Source organism: Miscanthus floridulus, chromosome 2, assembly GCF_019320115.1.
Source record: "Miscanthus floridulus cultivar M001 chromosome 2, ASM1932011v1, whole genome shotgun sequence".
Lineage (NCBI taxonomy): Eukaryota > Viridiplantae > Streptophyta > Magnoliopsida > Poales > Poaceae > Miscanthus > Miscanthus floridulus.
The window spans coordinates 1238629-1261265 of record NC_089581.1 but is presented as its reverse complement, the minus strand read 5'-3'; the positions used below and the strand labels follow the sequence as shown (position 1 = coordinate 1261265).

Sequence of the window (22637 nt, the reverse complement as noted above, 5' to 3'; positions counted from 1 at the left end):
TTTTTGACAAGAAACGGGAACTCATTACCATGAATCCATAATGAAAGAAAACAGTACTCGTGACAGCATAGAACAAGCTTCACCCACGGAGTCAAGGTCAGGAACCATGGATGGAAGTTAAATAAATATGAGCAAGGCCAAACACCCATAGCCCTCAATGCGATTAAGTGAACGATCAGCGCTAGGATGTTTTTGGAAGTTGTCACATTCAGTAGTAGTTTTACACCTTGCGCATCAGTAGAAAGAGCCTCTGATCCAGCTCAAAGCTAGCAGCAGTGGAAGGGTCACCCCTGAGCAGCATCAGGAGACCACCGAATGATGCATAAATCTCCCTGGAAGGGGGAAAAAAAGGGTACCGCATGAGAAAGACAACACCTACTTTAAAAAGAACAACTGCGTATACAAAAGAAGATTCAGTTCTACAATAATATGAAAGGTTTAAACTTTAAAGAAATCAAATGAGGCCATTTCAGGTTTAAACTTCAAACAAATCAACTGAAACCATTTTATTCCTTTCTTCTTTTTTGCGACGAAAGAATATTTATATTAGATAATAGCTGGGTATATCAACACGTTACAAGCACTCTGGATTATACAAATATCCAAAAACTGATTTTCATCTAAATTATAACCACGCTGTGAATAGCTCCAGATCTCAAAACCAAACTTGTACGACGCTTTGCAGTATGGATGACCGTATAGACAAACACTCGGCAAAAGGCCTGAGAATAGATGCCCAACGAACGACGGCCAACATTCATATAGACGGAGTTGAGAAACTTCTTCTTTCTGGTGTCTTCCTTCTTCTTTCTACCACCGAAGAATGGGGAAGACTAATCTGAAACTTATTCTCCCTAGTCCTTTATTGTGGCTAGATATAACCACAATAAAACGGAGAAGAGACAGGAGAAAATTATTCCATGGCAGCGACACCATCTCCGCCTTGATGTCGTCGTCCGAAAATAAAAGTCTCCATGTCGTCAAACCAATGAGGATGCTGACGTCGTAGTTATCGCCATCATCTTCAACAGAGCCGCCATGGAGAAAACGATTCCAACCTGCCCTCTCGCCGTCGCCGGAGAGGAGGAAATAAATCCCCAAAACAAAGAAACTTGGTATGGAGAAACCCTAACCCTAAAGACTCGATCTACTGGGAAACTTATTAAAAACGATGGATCCCCACTCCCTCCGGCCTCCGGCGATATACCAGAGATGGGAGGGAGGGGGACCAACGGTGGTGGAGACGGGTGGCAACAGCGGCAACGCTTGAGTCGCAATACCCTGGAAGCCTTACCAAGACACTGAAGTGACCTTGAAGGACTTTTCTATATCTATATGCAAGTAATGCTATTATCAGATGAAAATAATATGCAAATAAAATCATTATTAATGGGATATCCGAATCAAGCTCTTTTGATGTTCAAAAGTACTTTGCAGAATCAAATTCTCTCACAAGCGAGATTGTCATATGGGCTTCATCAGAATATATGGCTACAATTTCTTCAGTACCATGAATAACATTATAAGCTTTATAGTGGTTGTGTTCGCTTTGATAAGGTAAAACAATGTGGAAATCCTTCAGTCCTTAGTTCAGAAATCAATAGTGGATCCATGAGCTATCATATACTGGAAGAGCTCACCAATAGGATAAAAATATTAATACACTATACGTAGTACGTGCCTGAACCGTGACTTGGGGCTCTTGGTGGGTTTCAACTCTAGCCTACCCCAACTTGCTTGAGACTGAAAGGCTATGTTGTTGTTGTTGTTGTACACTATACGTAGTAGCATGTAACAAGTGAATCAAATACTCACATGCTAATAAAATAAATTCTAGTGCATCAAAAGGTGCAAATTGCTACATTGTTCGCTAGTTTTCAGTTTAAGGATAAGCAGAAAACCATACACTTTAGCATTTTGGCTGGAGGAGGTGTCTTCTGAGATTTTGTAAAGCTTCCCATGCATGACGTACTCATAATTGTCTGCCAGAGTTTTTCTACCAGCCTGAAAATTATATAGTTTATGTTAATTAGATCTTATCTACACACCTCAACAGCTAAAATGAAATCCTGCAACAAGGAACATTGGTGGTATCATATAGACCCAAAGCACATTGAGGATATCATATGAACCCAAGACACAGTATTAACTGGATGCTGCATTGCATCAGTCAATATCATTAAAATTCAAGTTGCATGATGCAAATTTCACAAAACGGCTAAATTAATCACCTGTGTATAGTATCCAGTATCTGGAGTGCCATCCAAATTCAGAGTAGGTGCTAAAACCATGTTAAATTTCTCACCAGCATGCATATGATAAACATCAGTAGCAACATCTAGCTGCATATACATATCTAACTGCTCACTGCGTGCTTCGACACGAGAAACTGTACACATGCAAGAGAAGAACAGAACATGAGCACAAGGTCATACTAGAACAAGGCTGGTAATTGAGCATAGTTAGTTAACTCATAATATCGACGGAAGCTATATAAAGTGAAAAAGAAGCAGTGGATAGATGAATGATACGCTATACAGTGAAATATTTCAAGATAAGAACCTTTAGAAGTTTAGATAAATTTCAACGGTTGCATGCATATTATTTCGATACAGAGTGCACCTTTAGATTTTAATAGTATGTCCTACAGGAATGTACTTCGGATAGCAGAAGAAAGAGATTTTCAGGACAAAAACAGTATGAAAGCGTTGTTTCAGTCAGGTTTACAAAAGACATTTATAATCATTATTACCCAGCAAAAAGTCATTATCATTAGAAGATTCTCAAAATATGACAGCATGGATTGCAGTGTGAATATTGGGAAGGTATTTCATGATAGTTTCAACCTCCAATTACACAACAAGCACATGATGCAACGAAATATCAGGAAAACAGCTTACAGGTATCGGAGTAAATGATCCGCGTTCTCATTATTAATGCAATTCCATTGCCTGTTATGCTTAGACTAGAAGGGGCCAAAAGTGTGTCTGAAGCCTTTTCCCCCCTCCTCTAACAGAACCATGAGCATCCAGATGGTGAAATCTTACTAAACCATGAGCGATACTGAATTACTGATATGAGCAAGGTAAACTAAACTAAGAAATCATCAGTTGTAATTGTCATTACACTATTACCACAGCAACATACTCCATGCTATAACACAGTACACAGTACTAAAAAAAGGAGGAACCCTTGCTGCTCATTCAGAAGTTACCTTTGTTATTGGTTCAGATCTCAGAAAGAAAGAATTTACCTCTATCAAACTTTTTGCCATCAGGGTCGAGCCTAGTGACGACGAAGGTGTCCTCGAAGAGATGCTCAGACATTTCTCCTGGATAAAAAGGAGAGTGACTGCATAAACCTTCAGCTGACTTGACAGTCAGTAAACTAGTCCGTGAACCAAAATCAGGCAAATAAGACGCGAAATCAGACTATGAGCTACTAATCACGCATCAAACTTCAATCGAGACAGTGGAAGCGAGCGGTCCACGCCGACAAAAGCGGACGGCCTTGTGCCTCCTCCCAGGGGCGGATCCAGTAAAGGGACATGGGTGTACACATGTACACCCAATAATTTTTGCAAAAACTTCGAAGTTAGGAGGCTTGTCAAATAGCTAAATAGCTTTAGGTTAGGGTTTCGGTGCTCACCTTCGCACAGCATAAGGGAAGGGAAGAGAAGGTGTGGGAGTACCTGGTGGGTGCTCGTCGCCGGCGAAGAGACCAACGAAAGCCTCAGCACCTGGCCTAGGGCGGCGGCGGCCCAACAGTCGCCTGAGAGCGAGAGGGTAACCTAGTAGCGAGAGAGAGACAGAACCGAGGAGGGAAGAGGGGATGCAGCATGCAGCGGACGGAAGGGGGAGATGCAGGTTATGGCTTCTTGTGGGCCGTTTTTTCAGTTTCTTTGAAAATTTCTTTTTTTTATTTTTCTTTCCCTCCCTTTTAAATTTTTATTATTGTTGATTTCATATATATTCTCTTTATTGGACACTATCCATGGCTAGTACAACATTTTTGTTTTAAATAACATAATAGAAATTTTATATCTATTCTCTTCGGTGGACACTATCACGGGCTAGTAAATATATAGTACATTGTAAATAAGTTAAAGAATTTTTTTATATATTTTATTAAGGTTGAATATTTTTCTATTGAAGCTAGAAGCCATTTTCACAAGACATATACCAATTTCACAAAACAAGAAGCCATAACAACATTTTTCTAAAATAAAAAATAATTTTCTCTATAAATAGGTGTTGGCCGGCTCTAGCTCACTCTCTTGGACATTTTGATCATTGATACATCCTTGCGAGCTGCGGGATTTCTTATTACTCTTGGTGGTTGTTGCCACTTAGACGACACAACGAGGACTAACTTGTTGGCAAACAAGTGAACTTTGGGATAAAAATCACAGTGACATCTTCTTTCCGTTGGTTTGCGATATTCATAAATAAGCTTGTATGTACTTTCATATATATTGTGCTTGTATAGTTGCTCTTGTAATTAGTTAGCTTGTTACTTTCTTTGTTTGTGCAGCATAGAAGTAGCTCCTTTGCGTAACTAATTGGCTTGAGTAGCCTTGTTAGTTACATCGCTTAGTTTGTGTAGCTAAATAATTTGAACTCTCAAGCCTCTTAGCGACGCACCATGTCAAAACCCGGGTATGGTGATAAATGAGCAAGGGTCGGGTCGTCACCCCCGTGATGCGCCGTGTCGTGATCTAGACACGGTGTTAAGTGAGCAAGGATCGGGTCGTCGCATCCTTAGTGGCGCGCCACATCGATGTTCAGGTGTGGTGCAAAATGAGTAAGGGTCTTCACACCTAGCTCGGTAGGTGCGAAGGGTAAGGAAGCTAGTCGAGCCAACTAGGATCCGTTTAGGTAGCTGCAATGTAGGGTCCCTTATAGGTAGGTTAAAAGAGTTAGTGGACACAACGGTTAGGAGGCGTGTAAATATCTTATGCGTCCAAGAGACTAAATGGAAGGCGCAGAAGGCGAAGGAGGTGGACAATCCCGGCTTCAAGCTCTTGTATACAGGGACAACTTCAAATAAAAATGAAGTATGAGTTTTTATTGATAAGAGCCTAAAGGATGATGTGGTGGAGGTGAGAAGACAAGAGGATATAATCATCTTAGTTAAACTTGTCATTAGTGATATGGTCTTAAACGTAATTAGTACGTATGCCCCCAAGTAGGTCATGATGAGAGTGCTAAGCGGCTTTTCTGAGAAGACTTACATCGCTTGGTTAGAGCTGTCCCTAGTAGCGAGAAGCTGTTTATAGGAGGTGATCTTAATAACCATGTAGGTACATCAAGTGCAGGTTTCGAGGCGGTTCATGGGAGTTTCGGATAGGGTAGTAGGAACTAGGAGGGAGAGGAAGTCTTAGACTTCATCATAGCTTTTGATCTGATGATAGCTAACACTTTCTTTCGTAAGAGACAGTCCCATTTAGTGACCTTTAGTAGTGGCCAGTACTCTAGTCAAATCGACTTTGTCCTTACAAGAAGGAGGAATAAACGAACATGCGTGGACTATAAGGTGATACATGGAGAATGTGTGGTCGCTCAACACAAGCTGGTGGTGGCTGACTTTCGCTTTCTAGTGCAAGCTCATGGGAACAAACAAGCTAAGGTTGCTAGAACGAAGTGGTGGAAATTAAAAGGGAAGGCATCAAAGGTCTTTAAGGAGAAAGTCATTGAAGAGGGCCCTTAGAATGATGAAGGCGATGTAAACAGCATGTGGAGAGAAGATAGCAACATGCATTTGAAAGGTTGCTTTAGAGGTGCTTGGAGTGACCAAAGGGAGTGGATACCACTCGAAAGGCATTTGATGGTGGAATGAAGATGTGCAAAAGGCTATTAAGGAAAAGAAGGAGTGCTATAAGCGCTTGTATCATAAGTTCATGACAGGTGTGCAAACAACATAGAGAAGTACAAGTGGCAAAGAAGACTGTAAAATGAGCGGTGAGTGAGGCAAAGGGGTGGACCTATGAGGACCTTTACCGATGTTTGAGTACGAAGGAAGGAGAGAAGGATATTTATAGCATGGCTAAGGCTCACGATAGAAAGACAAGGGACTTCAACCAAGTCAAGTGCATAAAGGATGAGAGGAAGCAGCTCTTGGTGATGGAGGATGAGATCAAACATAGATGGCAAGAGTATTTTGATAAATTATTCAATGGTGAGAACGAGAACACCACCGTTCAGCTGGACGACTCGTTTGATGATACTAACAGGCGCTTTGTACGGAGGATTTAAGAATCGGATGTTAGAGAAGCCTTGAAAAGGATGAAAGGGTTCAAAGCGATGTGCCCTAATGGTATCCCAATCAATGTGTAGAGATGTCTCGGGGATATAGCTATAGTATGTCTAACCAAGATGTTCAACAATATCTTTCGATCAAACAAGATGCCTAAGGAGTGAAGAAGAAGCATATTGGTATCAATCTACGAGAACAAGGGAGATATCCAAAGTTATACTAATTATCGAAGAATTAAGTTGATTAGCCACACTATGAAGATATGGGAGAGAGTCATCGAGCAGTGCCTACGAGGAACGATGCAGATATCAACAAATCAATTTGGTTTCATGCCCGGAAGGTCGACCACAAAAGCAATCTTCTTAATAAGACATGTTATAGAGTGGTTGAGCGAGCAGAAGAAGGACCTCCACTTGGTTTTCATTGACTTGGAGAAGGCTTATGATAAGGTACCAAGAAATGTTATGTGGTGGTCTTTGGACAAACATAAAGTCCCATCAAAATACGTGACCCTCATCAAGGACATGTACAACAATGTTGTGACTAGTGTTCGAACAAATTATGGTAACACAGATTATTTTCCGATTAAAATTAGATTTCATCAAGGGTCAGCCTTAAGCCCGTATCTCTTTGCCTTAGTAATAGATGAGGTTACTAGGAACATATAAGGGGATATCCCTTGGTGTATGTTGTTCGCTGATGATATAGTGTTAGTGGACGAAAGCCATGCGGGAGTAAATAGGAAACTAGAGTTATGGCGGTAGACCCTTGAGTCTAAAGGTTTTAGATTGAGCAGAACTAAAACCGAATACAAGAGATGCGACTTTGACAGAGCTGCACAGGAGAAGGAAGATGTGAGTTTGGAAGGTCAAGTAGTGCCTATGAAGGATATCTTTCGGTATCTGGGATCGATGCTACAAAAGGATGGAGATATTGATATGGACGTTAGCCATAGAATCAAAGTAGGATGGATCAAGTGGCGCTAAGCTTCTAGCATTCTCTATGACAAGAGGGTACCACAAAAAGTAAAAGCCAAGTTTTATAGAACGGCGATTAGACCGGCTATGTTGTATGGAGCAGAATATTGGCCTTCAAAGATTCGACATGTTCAACAACTGAGTGTTGCAGAAATGCGTATGTTGCGATGGATTTGTCATCACACAAGAATGGACCGAGTTCAGAACGATGATATACGTGATTGCCTAGGGGTAGCACTAATTGAAGAAAAGCTTATCCAACATTGGTTGAGGTGGTTTGACCATGTCCAAAGGAGACCTCCAGAGACACCACTACATTGTGGAGTCCTAAGCCAAGCTAATAATATGAGGAGAGATAGAGGAAGACCGAAATTGACATGTGGGAGGCAATAAAAAGAGATTTAAAAGCTTGGAATATACCTAGATATCTATGTTTGAATATGAGTACTTGAAAAGTAGCTATTGAAGTGCCTGAACCGTGACTTGGGGCTCTTGGTGGGTTTTAACTCTAGCCTACCCTAATTTGCTTGGACTGAAAGACTATGTTGTTGTTGTTGTGACAATGATCCGAGGAGGTAAACCAGAATTTTTCTAGTGAAAAGTGATGAAAGAAAAAAATTGAGGGAGCATGAGAAAAGGGAAAAAACGAACAAGGTAAAAAAATCATCATCATGTCTTAACCCATCAAAGAACTGGAGACCTTAGTTTGTAACACGACGTGATTACGAACTACACCACCCAAATAATTTTGAATGAATTTGCTCTTGTCTAATTCAATCGATGCTATGATTATTCAAAAAAATCTTTCGATGTTATGTGCAACACTCCCATAGTAGTAGTAACTAGTTTATCACGCGCGCCCTCGCGTGCGCCGGCAAATCACCTAGTTAAAGTCGTCTCATTCATCAAATTCAAATGAATGAAATAAGATAACGCACCTTGCTTGAAAACCAATACTCTACATCATACTGCAACACATGCTTTAGCTTTTGTTTATGTTGTGCTTCTCTCGATCCGTCCTGAAAATAATACAATACAATTCTGGAAGCTAAATCATCTTGAGTTTGACTATTGTTTTAATAAAATATTAATACTTATGATACCAAAGATGTATCATTGAATTTATGGTGAGATATATTTTCATGCTATACCTATTCTATGTTACAAAGTTTAACTAGCGATGAAGCTAGAATTACATCCTTTTATGGACCAAGGTGGTAGTATCTGATAGAGCATCTCCAAGAAATTAGCCAAAATGAGACTCTACCGCTTGCAGCAGGCCCGCACCAGACAAAGTAAAACTAAGCCGATAATAAAACATAATATTGATATATGGAACAAATTTGGTTCATAGAACATTCCTACTCAATCTCTTGTTGTAGGCAAAAAGGATCATCAGCATAAAATAACTGCATATATAAATTATAGATGGCATATGGGAAGCTAAAGCGAAATCACCGAAATAATGTATTAATTTGTGTTTGGCTATTTTCAGATTAAAATGATTGCGGGTTCATAGCAAACAATTCAATTTGTGTTTTGCTATGAACCCGCGATCATTTTAATTTAAAAATAGCCAAACACAAATTAATACATTAAGATTTTTAAGACATCATTACAGGAACTTCATCGAGTAATTTATGGCTACAAAAATTTTGTAAGCAATTTCCGGACTACATCTTACATGTCCTCTAGATGGAGGGGCACAAATTTGCAAACCATTGCAAATTCAAAAATTCAGTGACTATCTAGAAGCTGTGAGGCAACACAAACCTGTGACAACCGATAAGAAGTGGTATGCAACCTTTGAACAAGCATAATAGCATGGCATCCACGTTACTGGCATTCCTGCACAATAGGAATCCATGTGCCGCTAAACGAAGCTAAGAAAGAAAGCAAACTAAACACTTGGTTGTAATCCCTCATCCACCTCCGGTAACAAATCCGAATGAAATCAATCTTTAAATCTAGGAAAACAAACACCGTAGATGAAGCACAAATAGAGTAGGGGAAGTGCCCATAGCCATCCATACCTGGTGGCTGGGCTTCTATGGAGTAGGAGAGAGGCGAGGATGGGGTGACCCGCCGCCACCGCGAAACCCTGGGTGGAGGGGTGAGGCACCGCTAGATCTACCGCCGAGCTGAGCCATCGGTGCCACCACCGGAGAGGAAGACGCAATGTGTAGCCGGGGTCGTCGAGCACAGGCACCTAGGGTCTCATGGAGTAGAGGAGCAGACGCAGAGTGGTGGGAGGAGGCCGCGTCGTGGGGCACCCGGGCCGACGGCCAACGGCGGGGCACGCACGTGCCGCGCCGTGGTTGGGGACGGCCGCTGCCGGGGCCGACCCGCGGAGCTTCGGCGTAGCCCAGGGGCGGCGTGGCGCCACCCGCGCCTCACGCGATGAAGTGACGGCACTGGGCCCTAGCCGCACGGTGCCACATCGGAAGAGAGAGAGGGAGAGAGAGAGGGAGAGGGAGAGAGGAAGGAAGAGAAGCCGGGGGCGGAGGCAGTGGAGGCGGTGTTCCGCGACCGGGAGGAGAGGCGTCGAGCTCAGAAGAGGAAGAGGAGGCGATATATTTTCAGAAAAATCCAGAAGGAGAAGCAGAAGCTGTTGTTTATATTTGGTCGACCGGATTCGGACCATACGCAGCAACAGCTGGCAAAATCAACGCAAAGCGACGGGATCTACAAGAAGCTGATTCAAACGAAAGCTGCTACAAGCAATCTGGGCCACGCGATGGAGGATTGGACGGCTGGAAATAATTCGGGTGATATGGATGGCCTAAGCGTCGGTTAAACTAATCTGCTTTAATATATATAGAGATTTCGAAGGCCTTTCTTCTAGAAGAATATAGAATAGAATACGCGGCAGCATATTACTTCATCGCGGCGTTTATTTATATTTATTTCTTGATCCTGACTTGCACGGAATCGCCACGCCTTTTCTCTCCGTGTCTTGCTGAAGAAGGAAGAGTGAGAGAAAGGGTTCAATTTCATAGATTTTCGATTTGTGACATTTGGAAATGTGAAAATCGTGTAACTGAAATAAAGTTATCCATGTGTCGATCTCAATAGCCACTAGACGTGTCTTTCCTATAAAGGGATGCTATGATATACAGGAGCCCTAAAAGCTCGAGGGAAAGATCAAAGCAATGACATACCTGAATCCTAAAGTGAATACAAAGGCCATGTTTGTTTGTCTCATGAGCCGTACTATTTCAGCGAACGAATCGTATTTTTTTCTTACAATAAATTAACGAATAATACTTTTAGTCATGACTTTTTAGCAAAATAAACAGGGCCAAAGTTTCTTCCTTCCCATACGACAATTTTGGGCCTCCTCGATAGTTGATTCCCTTTCTCTGTTAAAAAACATATCATAAAGAAACCAATTTCAGGTACTAAATAATTTCTTGTATAGTAGACAATTTTCCACAAAGGCTCCGTTCGGCTTGCTGAATCTTGACTGAAATTAACTGAAACACTGTTCTGGCTGAAATGTTATGAGAGAAAAACACTGTTCCGACTGAAAAAAGAAGCCGATATGGAATAAGCCGAACGGACCAAAGAATCACTTTCATGTAGAACTCAAAGTGTTTGGTATACCTTGGGATTTCCATGTAAGTGTTTTTTCGCCCTGTTCTACAACACTACTTTAGCAGCAGTATTTTTCAGTAAATAAATAGTGTTTTTCTCTCACAACAAATCAGTATAAGTCAAATTTCAACTAAACGAACATATGTGTGATGTTTGAAAAAAATAAAATTGCCAGAGAGTTTGTACCACCCAAACGTTTCGTCCCTGACTACTTGATCACTTTCAAGTAGAACTCTAAATACCTTGGGATTTCTCTATGATTTTTTTTAAATCAGAGTATAATATAAATATACAAATACATAATAAAATTGCTACGGAGTTTCTACCACCCAAACGTGTCCCTGCTCCCTGACTACCTGATCCTTTCTCCAAACATTTCATTCGACTTTCAAACAACCCAACTTTGATTTGTGTAGCAAAACGGGAAGGGATTTGGATATATCCTAGTTACCGTGTATATGCTATTTAAAAAGCGCAGTTTATAAATAATCTAAATAAAAGATTATTACATGCCATAACGGGTATAAATTTGCTTCTCGAACCTTGACCATGTGTCGGCCTGTTCGGTTGGCTGGTTCGTATCGTTGCTGGTTCATGAAGAAGTACTGCTGGCTGATTTGTGTGAGAGAAAAATACTGTTCTAGCTAAAAATTTATGATCATTTACGACATTCGAGACCAATTTTTCCTACCAGCAGCGGTGGTGTGGTGTGAAGGCGAAGAATCCAGCGGGAGGCGTACCGGGTCAGGTTTTCAAACCTGCTACTGTTTCCCCTCTACCCTTTGGCAGCAGCAACCAGCAAGCCCCCCGAACGCGAAAAGTTAGGCGTACGCGTACCACGGTGGTTGTACCTAGCGGCAGCAGCGCGGGAGCCCGACGCCGTTACGCCCCCTGCCCCGCGCTCGCAGCCCCGGCCGAAATGACGAGCCTGCCCTCCCCTCGCTTATCCACACGCGCCCTCGCCAGCCACAACCCTCCCGCCCCCCGGGGGCAGCGCAGTGATCTCGGCCCGCGCCCGTCCCCACCTGCGCCTCGCCGCCCGTATCTTCTCGTCTCGTCTCGTCTCCCTCCTTTTGCCCTCCCCCAATTTCTCGCGGCGTCGCCCCGTCCAAAATATCGCCCTGCGATCCCCTACCTCGCCGACTGGCTCCCCCTCCACCTCGCCGCCGGGCAGCGGAGACCCCTCCGGGACGGGATCGGGTTCCTCCTTCCCTGGTAAGGATACCCTGCCCTGCCTCCCTCGGTTCGTGTCGTTGGATTGCTCCTAGTCCTGCAATCCTGGCAATTTCGTTGTGAATTTGCTCTGCTCGGTGCAAGTCGGAGTGCCAATTGCGGGTTCGATTGCCCTCCCTTTTTCTTTCCTCGGGGGTTCAATCGCCCCGCCATTCCCCGTTAGGTAGCCCCTGTCTCAAGCAATCGATTCAGGACCCGCATTCCCCACGACGATTTCCCCCCACGTGCTCTCTAGACATTTTATCCATCTCAACCAATTTTTTTTTCGATCAATTATCTCAACCAATTACGTCGTGCGACGGACGGGTGTGGTGTTCTTATCTGTTCGCGAATCGCGGCGTCGGTTCGTCGCGGATTCGAATTCGAATCTTCTAGAGGGGAAGAAGAAGATCTCCGCGCCGTGTAGCCGCACTACCGGCCGGTCTGTGACGCGTTAGGTTCGTTTGTACTCTTGTACGCATGAGTCACCACTTTTTTTCTTTACTTTGTTTGATAGCTGTTACTGTTCGATCACCTTTTGCATTGTTCACGTGCTTGGTACCTTGCCGCATGTAGACACGGAGACGATGCATATATCGGGTAAATTGCACGTGCTTCTATCCTTTCTCCCCCTCTTGATCGATTTGGATCTTAACCGGACCTGTTTAAATGTTGTTTTACCATGCAATTGAACTCACTCAGGGTATACGGTTAATAAGGCCAAAATATACCAAGTTGATTGCCGTTTCTGTCGAGTATACTTGCAACTGAATCGAATGTGGAAAGTGACCTGTTTCCATAGGTCCTTTATAGGCTGTTAGGCTTTGTTTTGCACGGTACAACTACTTTCCAGTGCACGAAATGAGAAACCGATGCATATCTTCCTTATGGTTTGTTTGCTTAGTTTTTGTGTCCCCATGGTTTGTTTACTTGGTTCCTTTGTGGAGGGTAATATTATGTTCAAGTACCAAGTATTGAATCAAAGAATTCCTTTACTCTTCCATTGCAGATTTTTCCATGCACGTTAGGATAAAAATGCTTTGGTCTGAAACCTATCTGCTCTTTTTTCTGGCCAATGATGGTGTCAGCCAACATGTATCAGCGATGACGATCTGCCGCTGAAGCTTGCTCAAGCTGCAATAAAGCATGACGGTTGTGCACATAATGATGCTTAATCATTCATGCTGCTATACCCTCGAGTGGAACTTCCTTCTTCTGATGCAACCGTATATAGGTGGACCTAGTTTTGAGGTGGCTGTGATGAGTTTTGAAGGCGGCGAGGGATCTTTGCTGCGGAGTTCTATTTGTTCTCAGTGATTCTTGGCAAACACTCTTTGGTTACGTTAATAATCATGGAAAGGTAAGTACTAAATCCTCTTTTCACATTTTACTTTAGATGGTCTGGAAGGTTAATTTGAACTTGCCTTCCTATTTCTTGCAGGTACAAATTGTTACGGGAGATAGGTGATGGAACCTGTGGGAATGTTTTTATGGCTTATAATGTAGAAACTAATAAAATTGTAAGTGCAATGGCTCACCTATTGAAACATTTTGCTGTCATATTCAATGTATCAAATCGAAATCTTCTAGCATTGTTCTTCCAAGAATTTATGTACCCGATTTGTGTACGCACGATTTTGCCGGTTCAATTTCAGCAACAGCATATTATACCCTTTTGTCTATTTCACTGAAAGAGCTGTTATTATGAACGTTAGCTGGCACCTGCAGTATTTACACCAACTAACTTGTTCTCTTTGCTCCATCCAGGTTGCCGTTAAAAAAATGAAGAGAAAGTTTTTCCAGTGGGAAGAATGCGTTAGTCTTCGAGAAGTGAAGGTACATTCCGTTTTGTCAAACTGGATGAATCACATACGTATTCAGAAGATACTGTCTTGCAACTTTGTTTTCTTAAAAAAGAACTATCCTTCTGCAGGCTCTTCAGAAACTAATTCACCCTAACATTGTGAAGCTGAAGGAGGTGACGATGGAAAATCATGAGCTGTTCTTCATCTTTGAACACATGGTTTGTTGCTATTTCTGGCATGTTTTTTTACCATATTTTTGTTATAAATAAAAGGAAGAGAAAAAAAAAACTAATTTACCATGCTATTCCCTCAAAGGCACACATTACTGAGATGTCATTTTTTTTTATTGTTAACATGAGAACGACACTAAACACTAAACGTACTAAATTGTCATTGTATTTTGGGGTTGTATTAGCCACAAAATCGGTTCACCTATGTTTCTTCATTAAATGAGTGAACCACTACTATTTCCTTATATTTGTGATGTATTATGCTCACTTAGTAAGAGGTGTATACTTCTTTCAGGTGAAGCATTGGGTTTTCCTAAGCTGCTTTCTTACTTGCACCTAAATGTTCTTTATGTAGTTTGTCTCTTGCTGAAATGTCAGCTGATTTTTCTTTTCAGGAGTGTAATTTATATGATGTCATGAGGGAAAGGCAAGTTCCTTTCCCTGAAGGGGATATACGGAACTTTATGGTCCAAATACTGCAAGGTCTTGCATATATGCATAATAATGGGTATTTCCACCGTGATTTGAAACCTGGTAATGTGGCTTCTTGATATTACATTGGAATTATCTTGTCTTTGTTCCTGTTAAAATAATTAGTTTTGCCCCATCTATTTGCTTAGAGAATTTGTTGGTGACAAATGGTATTGTTAAAATTGCTGACTTTGGGTTGGCTAGAGAAGTATCTTCCAATCCTCCTTACACTGATTATGTTTCCACCAGATGGTGAGTTCGTGTATGAAATTTGAAATTTGTTTATATATATAACAATATACTATGCAACTAAAACCTCAAGATCATCTATATTCTTTAGGTATCGGGCTCCAGAGGTTCTACTGCAATCTTCAGCTTATACACCTGCTATTGGTAATACTGGTGCCCTTGTCCTGCCTTTTGGTGTGCTATTAACCTTTTGCTTTCTTGTTATGTATAGCCTACTCTATTTCCAATACCACTACACATAATGCATGGAAATGATTCTTCTTATGATGCAAAAGGTCGCTAGAAAAAGATTTGTTGTACTCTGCAAGCCATTAGTTTGTCATGCTTTATAGTTTCTCATACTACGATTATATCCAAACATTAGTACGCCACATAGTTCCATCTCAACAACGAGCAAACAATATCGTGTTCTTCTTTTCTTGAAATGCATAACTTTTCTCTTTGTGGCTTTTAGCTTGTGATATCACCATTAATAGCTGTGCGCTTTTGCAGACATGTGGGCGGTTGGTGCTATTTTGGCTGAGCTTTTTACACTGTCCCCTCTTTTTCCTGGTGAAAGGTAATATTGCAGTGATGAATTTTGTGGACGATCACTATATTGCTTCAGCAGTTACCATGTATTAATTCTAACAGGGCCTTAGCGCATGTATGATACCTGTTTAGCGCATGTATGCTACCTGTTTTGTTATGCTGATGTGAACTTTAGTTTTTGCACTATAGGTGATAGGTGATAATGTTTTATTTTCAGTAATCAACTTTAGGTCTGCTGAACTAAAACTTCTAAGGCACAATTATATTTGCGTGTTGTCTTAATGGGTATATATAGCACACCACTAGCCTGGAACCTCACTCTGCACTGTCTGCTATGCTATGCCTACTATTTTAAACTTTAATATAAAGGCCTCACATCTGCAACTGTGTTTGGCTGATGCCTTACTTCATACATGTATACAAGCAACCTTATATGATTGATGCCGTTGAAGTATTAGAGCTTATAAGTTAGTAAAGCGTGCACTGAAACATTTAAACAACATTTGCAATATTTTTACCATTGATATTGTGTGATTTTACATTGCTTCTTTTGTTTTTTAACAGTGAGACAGATCAGCTTTACAAAATATGCACTGTGCTTGGGACCCCAGATTGCACTATCTGGCCAGAGGGAATGAGCCTGCCTCGTTCATGTAGCTTTAAGTTTTTTCAGGTGAAATTGAGTTCCATCTGGAGTCATTGGATTAAATGTTTCCAGTCCCTTGGCTTGATTGTTTTTCCTTTCTGACAGATTCCTCCAAGAATCTTATGGGAGCTCATTCCTAATGCTTCTTTGGAAGCAATTGACTTGATCCAGGTACATCTATAGACTGCTATGCTGTTTGGATATGAAACAAAGTTCTGGGTTTATCCAAGTACTAATTCCACACCTTTTATGCTGTAGATATATCTATGTTTTATTGCTTTACTTTATTTGTCCATTGGCAATTCTCAATATTAACATGGGTACCATTTTGCTTCGTTTTGAAAGCAACTTTGTTCCTGGGATCCACGAAGGAGGCCAACTGCTGAGCAAGCATTACAACATCCCTTCTTTAATGTACTGATTTACTCGTTGAGTTGTAATTTGGGGTACCTTTTTGTTCCATGAGTGTGCCTGACTCTAGTGAGTTTTCTAGGTGTGCAACTGGGTACCAAGACCTGTCCATGATGCTTCCCATGCAAAAACAGAAGAACCTAGTGAGTCTTTTATGTAAACTATGTTCATGACATATCTTTAACTTTTTGTACATATTTGGACTGAGGTCTTTCTACAACTTTAACAGAAGCGCATCCAAGATTGGAACTGAACCTGTGGGATTTCAGCACTGAACCTGATGAATGTTTCCTTGATTTAACTCTCAGTCTAAAGCCAAGCTTTCCTGGAACAGGTGCATGAATGTTTTAACCCTGTAAACTTCATCCATGGTTTTAATCCATTGTTTGATATTGGTCAGAGTAGCCTTGTGAGGTTCAAGAAATAGTCATAGTTGATCTTGTCATCTTGCCACCTGTTGCGTGCTGTTTTACATTGCTACTACTCTTTTGTTTTGCAGACCTTGCTAACCATGTTCCGCGACGCACAGAAGAGGTGAGATGTTATTAGTGTTTGTGTAAACGGTTACATTTTATAATGCAATGGGTGTCATTTTGATATTTGCTACTTTGACGTGCAGGAACTTCTACTCTTCTCAGGATTTGAGAATACCCCTGTGAAGTCCGGTATGTTCCCTGCGCTAATTTGTTGTTTCTTTTTGGAATTGTTTTTGCTCTTCCTTGCCACAGCAAAATTTCAAGCATGGTATCACGTTTGCTGACCCTGAAAGGGGCTAACAAATGCGGTAACTAGTATTATTGACATAATATTTGCTGTGTGTTGGACTGAGCGAGCTTAAGCACTAGTATTTAGATGCCATTTTTGGTTAAGTTGACAAGTGTTGCTTCTCTGTAACTGTAAGCAGGTTTTTGGCCTCTGGTGCCATCTGATCGTCCCGTTGGTGATGTTCCGGTCATACCATCCTGGCAGCAGGCGTATATGGTTGACAGGTGAGCATGGGCGCATCTAGCACTCGCCCTTTGCAACACTTCGAAAGTATTATGTGCGAGGATTATCCAATAACAAGCACTGTGTCGTGTGTGTGCAGCCAAGCCGCATTGCCAGGATTTTCTGGCTCTCCGTTCAGCCTGTCGTTGCAGCCGAACCTGTTGGAGAACCATTCGCTAGCACCAATCCGGCAGGTGAATTTCTTCTGACGGAGACAGGATTAACAGATTGTGCATTCATACGATTCTTGCGTTCTTCTTGATACGTCCAGCTTCTCGCTGTATACACACTAGCTTGACTCGAATAAGTGGCGGCAGGCAGTAGAGGGAATGTATATACAGTTCGTAGCTCTTGATCTCTTCTTTTTTTTTCCCTTCACCACCTTTTTTTTTTCGTCTGGTCGTATTCCACATCACCCCCTATGTAAATAACGGCATGGACATCTCTCTCCCAAAAGAAACAATTTTGTATGAGCGATGTTGCAGTGATGTGGATGAGCACCGAGTTGCTGAGCATGGTATGTGTATCAGTGTATGTATGTAGTAGGATGTAGGAATGTACTCCTAGGATGGAGTACTACGCCGGCTGCTGTGGTGCTTGCTGTTACAGTGATCACGAGATATTTGGCCGGGGCCGAGAGAATGTCATGTGCGGACTCTAGAGTCTGGATAGAGTTTAATAATGTGGGATATGACCTGACAGTTTAATAATGTGTTTTCCATCGATTATGGTGAGTTTTTCACCGCTGCTTTTTTTGCATCTGGATAGGGCTGATGAAGAAATAGTCACTTCTTAGTGTTCTTATACTTCGATTATCAGCATGAACCGTTTCAATGACAAAATATTTGTGGTACCAACCCCGCGCGCTAATCACTAGTGAGGCATAAGACTTGATACAGAAGTGGCTTCATTAAATTACCATAGTTCTAATCATAATCAGGAGGCACAAAAGTAATTTCACAATAAATACATATTATACAATGTAATTTAGGTATATTTTATTTCTAGTCCGAACTTGTGTTAAGTTGGTGTACTTAGCTTGGCAGTTGGCACACACACCCAGCTGTGTCATCTCCTGTACTAAACAACAGTGAGCCCGTCGACGCTCATCTCGCGAAGGCCGTCGAGACGAACCCTGCTTTGTTCATCCGCGCCGACGTCACTCCTCTTCCACTGCTGCTGCTTTCCTCGCGGCGGCGGCGCCGCCGCCTCTTCGCCCTCCTGAGATCAACAGGCCGGGTTCAAATGCACTCAAATGCGTGGGCGCCTGACGGGGGTGACTCGCCGTCGCCGGAAACCGTTGGCCGGCTGGCCTGGCCCTGGAGCTGTCAGCCGTCGGCGGAAAGCCTGTAAACCCATTGGAGTAAACGGGCGCGTGCCATACCGCTTGGTTGCGTAGTGCGAGCTCAGCCCACTGCCGCTCAGGCGCTGACTACCAAGTAAGGTGGAAGGTTTCCCAGCACCCCCACGCTGGGCTCAAACAGTGTGTTCGTGCGCGCGCGCTGTTCCTGTATGGCTGTATGGCACGGCGCGGCAGCGAGGGCAAGAGCAACGGCCGTCGTTGGTGTCGTGTGGTCTGGTCTGTCTCCGTTGCACTGTTGAGCGGCCGGGGCGGAGGCTGCCAGAGCAAGTGCAAGAAAGCCCCGAGCAGTGGGCATCACATGGCCGAGCGACGCGCTGGCTGGCACTGGTGGGGTGGCACACCAGACCGAAGATGCTACTGTACTAGTACGACGCTCAGCAGCTCTGGCGGCCTCAAGGCTATAGGATGGATTGGAATTGGAATTGGATCCACGAGGTGAGGTGAGCTGGCACAAGAATTGGAAATGGAATTGGAATTGGAATTGGCGGCCTCAAGTCACACACGCACGCACGCACGCACGGACGCGGAGGCTGGAGGGCAGGAGGGGCGAAGTCTGTTTCTGAGCTGGCATTGCCGTGCGCCGTGCCGTCCAAGGGCGTGAACCTGCGTGTCGGGCCAGGGGGCACCCACCGGTAAAGCCGACTCGATGTCTACTGCAACAAGCAGCAGTCGCGCTAGCACCTGCAGCGAGAGTGACGAGTGAAGAACGGGCTCGAGTGAATGCGTACTACGCCCTTGTTTTAGATTGCAAATTTTTGTAATCTAGACATTGTAGCACGTTTTGTTTGTATTTGACAAACTTTGTTCAATTATGGATTAACTAGGCTCAAAAGATTCGTTTCGTGATTTACAACCAAACTGTGCAATTAGTTATTTTTTTACCTACATTTAATGCTCTATACATGCGTCTAAAAATTGATGTGACGAAGAGAGAGTGGAAAAACTTAGAATTTAGAGGTGATCTAAACAAGGCCTATCTCTCAAAGTATTAATGAGCCTGTTGCATGAGGGTATAGGATATAGGTCATGTTTGCTTTCTCTTCCTCATGTCTTTTTAGTTGGTACAATATTTTTCTCTCGTAATAAATTCGTAACATATTTTAGCTTAGGCCATGTTTAGATTGCGAATAATTTCAATCCAATGAATAGTAGCATTTTCATCTTATTTGGTAAATATTGTCTAATCGTGGACCAACTAAGCTCAAAAGATTCATCTCGTGATTTCGAACTAAACTGTGCAATTAGTTATTTTTTTTACCTACATTTAATGCTCCATGCAAGCGGCTAAAAATTGATGTGATGGAGAGAGAGTGAAAAAACTTGGAATTTGAAGGTGATCTAAACAAGGGCTTATTTTTTCAGCGAAGCAAATAGAGAATATTGTTACAAGATTACCTAGTACAGTACTTGATGGCACAGTAGTAGCAGTAACGACTGTATCGGGCTATCAACTGCTGTCGTCCACTGTTCCAATTCTGAGTAGGCCTCAGTCCTCCACTTTTTTTTTACTAGTACTAGTACTAGAACCTTTTTCCCTTTCTAACCACCTCCTTTTACGAGTGTAACACAGCAAAATCTTTGGAGAGCCTGAGTGAAAAAAAATACGATGATTTATTGATCCCGTTCTTGTGGTGATTTTTTTTATTTTTAACACTTTTTAAACTAATTTTAAATTTAATATTTTTTTTTTCTCAAAACTAACACTTTTGGCCACGCCTATTGCCATACACGCGGCAAAACGCTTGTGCTGTACCATGTCTGTTGGCGCGGCGGCAGGACGATGTGGCGATGACCAGGGCTGCTGACCGGTGACGTGGCCCCCTCACGGCGCGTCACTCCCGATATATATATCGCCCACGAGCCGCCCTCCCTCTGTCTGCCTGACCGCACACGCCTACCACCGCCCGTCCGCGCCCGTCCGCACCCGCCCGCCTGGCGCACGCACGCCCATGCCCGCTCGCCCACCCTCCTTTGCACCTGCCCACCCGCCTTAACTAATTATTTAGTTAGAAGTATGTTTACCATGTATATTTTTGTTGATATAAGTGTTTGTTATATTATTTGAGTTGCAATGCAAATGATTATATTTTTCATTAATTTACGTTGTTTCGACTGATGTTTAATTTAAACTATTTTATTAGATGGAAGACATGCTCCGGGAGCAGTTGTGGCGAAAACGGGGTCGTCATAGAGAATTGTATCCTGACGAGTCTAACAAAGATGCCCCCGTCTCTCTTGACCTCTCTGTTCCTAACTATGACTGTGGTCGTCCGGCCGATGTGTTTTAATCGAGACATCCAGACACATTGGCTTGTTGCTTCTACACATGCAGTCATTTTAATATAAGTAATTGTTTTCGTATGTTTTTTTCTTCATTTGTATTACTAGGTTATTAATATTTTGTTGGAATTTTATTGTGTAGGCCCATGAGAGGTGCCTTTTCTTTCAGTGGATCGACGGTACAGATAAGTTTGACCCTAAGTACCTCCTTTTCAACGATTGGTGGAGAGGGCGACATCCACGAGAGCACTTCGAGCAGTGGGTTCCACCTCCCCCTAACCCCCTCCAATGATGGCTAAGGAGAAGCACTTAGCCACAGTTAGACGACTCGATGAACCTCCTCTGTGCGATTGCGGAGATCGAGCTATGATAAACCCTAAGAATACGTTGGAGTTTGTATGTCCAAACAAGCATAAAGTAAGTGCAAAGTGTATATATTAAAATATTGAGCTATATGTGTTCATGTACTAATATCACCTTATTTTAGGTGTTTTTAATGGCGAAGTGTCATTTCAAGGAGTGGTTGTATGGTCCTAAGAACCAATGGCCGGAAGAACCACTAAAGGCAAAGCAAAAGAAGAAAGAAATGTTAATTTACAAAGCACCTCCAATCAAGTGCGAATGTGGTGTTAAATCCAACTATGGTCTAGTCCATTCGGAGCTTGGAATAGGTCATTATTGTGGCCATATGGTTGACTATGATGATGTTGGTTATTTTTTTGGTAAACATGAAATTGTATTTTGTTTCTTTTGCTAAGACATATATGATATAATTTTTTGTTTCAATAGAGCACTAGGAAATGCAGGTAGGAATATTATGATGGTGAAGCTAAGTTCTTGGATGAACTGAAGGAGAAGCAAGTAATTGCACGGAAGAGGGGATATGGACCTGATTACGTCAACCTATTCGTTAAACATCACAAAGACAAGATGCGTGAGTTTGCTAGACAGTGTGGTATTTGTAACCCAATCGATGTTAGGTTTGACAAATAGAGATCGGAGAGATGGATGACGTTAGAGGAGGAGAGGGCAAGGAAGGAGGCAAGAGAGGAGACAAGAGTACAGATGCCGGTCTTGAACGGGCATGTTGTTGCATTATGTGCCAGTGAGCGCTTGAAAGCCTTTTTTCGTTGCCTAATTTTAAATGTAATATAATCGCATTGCTAACTGATTGCATTTTATACATGAAGGAATTGGATGCAGCGAGGAACATGCTGTAGAGGTGGCTCATGCAAGGTATGAGGAAAAAAAGTTAGATGAGCACAGAACGTGAGCTGGTCGCACCATTGAATCACCGATTGTGTTGTCTGATGAGGGGGACGAGGATGAGGACGACACAGGCAGACTGAGCAAGTTCATCGCTCTAGCAGAGGTGGGCTTGCAGGTGGAGGAGGCTAAGGATGACACTGGCAGACTAAGTGAGCTCATCACTCTAGTAGAGGTAGGCTTGCAGGCAGAGAAGGATGACGATGCGTTCTTCACTCAGGCCGTAGAGGTCGCGGATGAAGCGAAGGCCGCTTACTATAGGCGAAAGCTAGATCAGGGCAATGCACGTGACCCTAGCCATAGCAATAGCGTTGTGGTTGAGGATTGGTACTTGGACAACGAGTTGCTTACTCAGTA

General features: G+C 42.5%; 2 protein-coding genes across 5 annotated transcripts; one reads left to right on the top strand and one right to left on the bottom strand.

The window, feature by feature from the left end:
- LOC136537591 (DNA-directed RNA polymerases II, IV and V subunit 8B-like) lies at nt 1-3834 on the bottom strand. The gene is made up of 5 exons (XM_066529526.1): nt 3692-3834; nt 3254-3331; nt 2232-2389; nt 1907-2004; nt 1-332 (listed from the first exon to the last, which is right to left on the bottom strand). Exons 2-5 carry the CDS (start codon nt 3324-3326, stop codon nt 221-223), a joined length of 441 nt encoding a protein of 146 aa, XP_066385623.1. The 5' UTR covers nt 3327-3331; nt 3692-3834; the 3' UTR covers nt 1-220.
- Nucleotides 3835-11886: 8052 nt separating this feature from the next.
- On the top strand, nt 11887-18101 carry LOC136514322 (cyclin-dependent kinase F-3-like). 4 transcript variants are annotated; one of them, XM_066508322.1, is made up of 19 exons: nt 11887-12044; nt 13130-13193; nt 13276-13401; nt 13483-13561; nt 13809-13877; nt 13975-14064; nt 14472-14610; nt 14697-14799; nt 14888-14940; nt 15289-15355; nt 15892-16000; nt 16079-16144; nt 16319-16387; nt 16467-16527; nt 16614-16718; nt 16884-16918; nt 17004-17049; nt 17289-17373; nt 17472-18101. In XM_066508322.1, the coding sequence occupies exons 3-19, from the start codon at nt 13394-13396 to the stop codon at nt 17578-17580; spliced, it is 1293 nt and encodes a 430-aa protein (XP_066364419.1). In that variant the 5' UTR covers nt 11887-12044; nt 13130-13193; nt 13276-13393; the 3' UTR covers nt 17581-18101. The 4 variants fall into 4 exon arrangements, with proteins under 4 accessions (XP_066364419.1, XP_066364411.1, XP_066364414.1 ...); XM_066508317.1 differs by having other exon boundaries at nt 11888-12044; nt 13051-13193; XM_066508314.1 differs by having other exon boundaries at nt 13130-13401.
- Nucleotides 18102-22637: the final 4536 nt, after the last annotated feature.

Bases quoted from the DNA above. Each gene is read 5' to 3' on its own strand.
- LOC136537591 (XM_066529526.1), bottom strand. From the start codon at position 3,326: ATGTCTGAGCATCTCTTCGAGGACACCTTCGTCGTCACTAGGCTCGAC. The intron at 2,390-3,253 runs GTAAATTCTTTC...GCATGTGTACAG, and splicing joins TGGCAAAAAGTTTGATAGAG to TTTCTCGTGTCGAAGCACGC. The intron at 2,005-2,231 runs GTGATTAATTTA...TATAATTTTCAG, and splicing joins ATACTGGATACTATACACAG to GCTGGTAGAAAAACTCTGGC.
- LOC136514322 (XM_066508322.1), top strand. The intron at 13,562-13,808 runs GTAAGTGCAATG...TGCTCCATCCAG, and splicing joins ATGTAGAAACTAATAAAATT to GTTGCCGTTAAAAAAATGAA. The intron at 14,611-14,696 runs GTAATGTGGCTT...CTATTTGCTTAG, and splicing joins CCACCGTGATTTGAAACCTG to AGAATTTGTTGGTGACAAAT.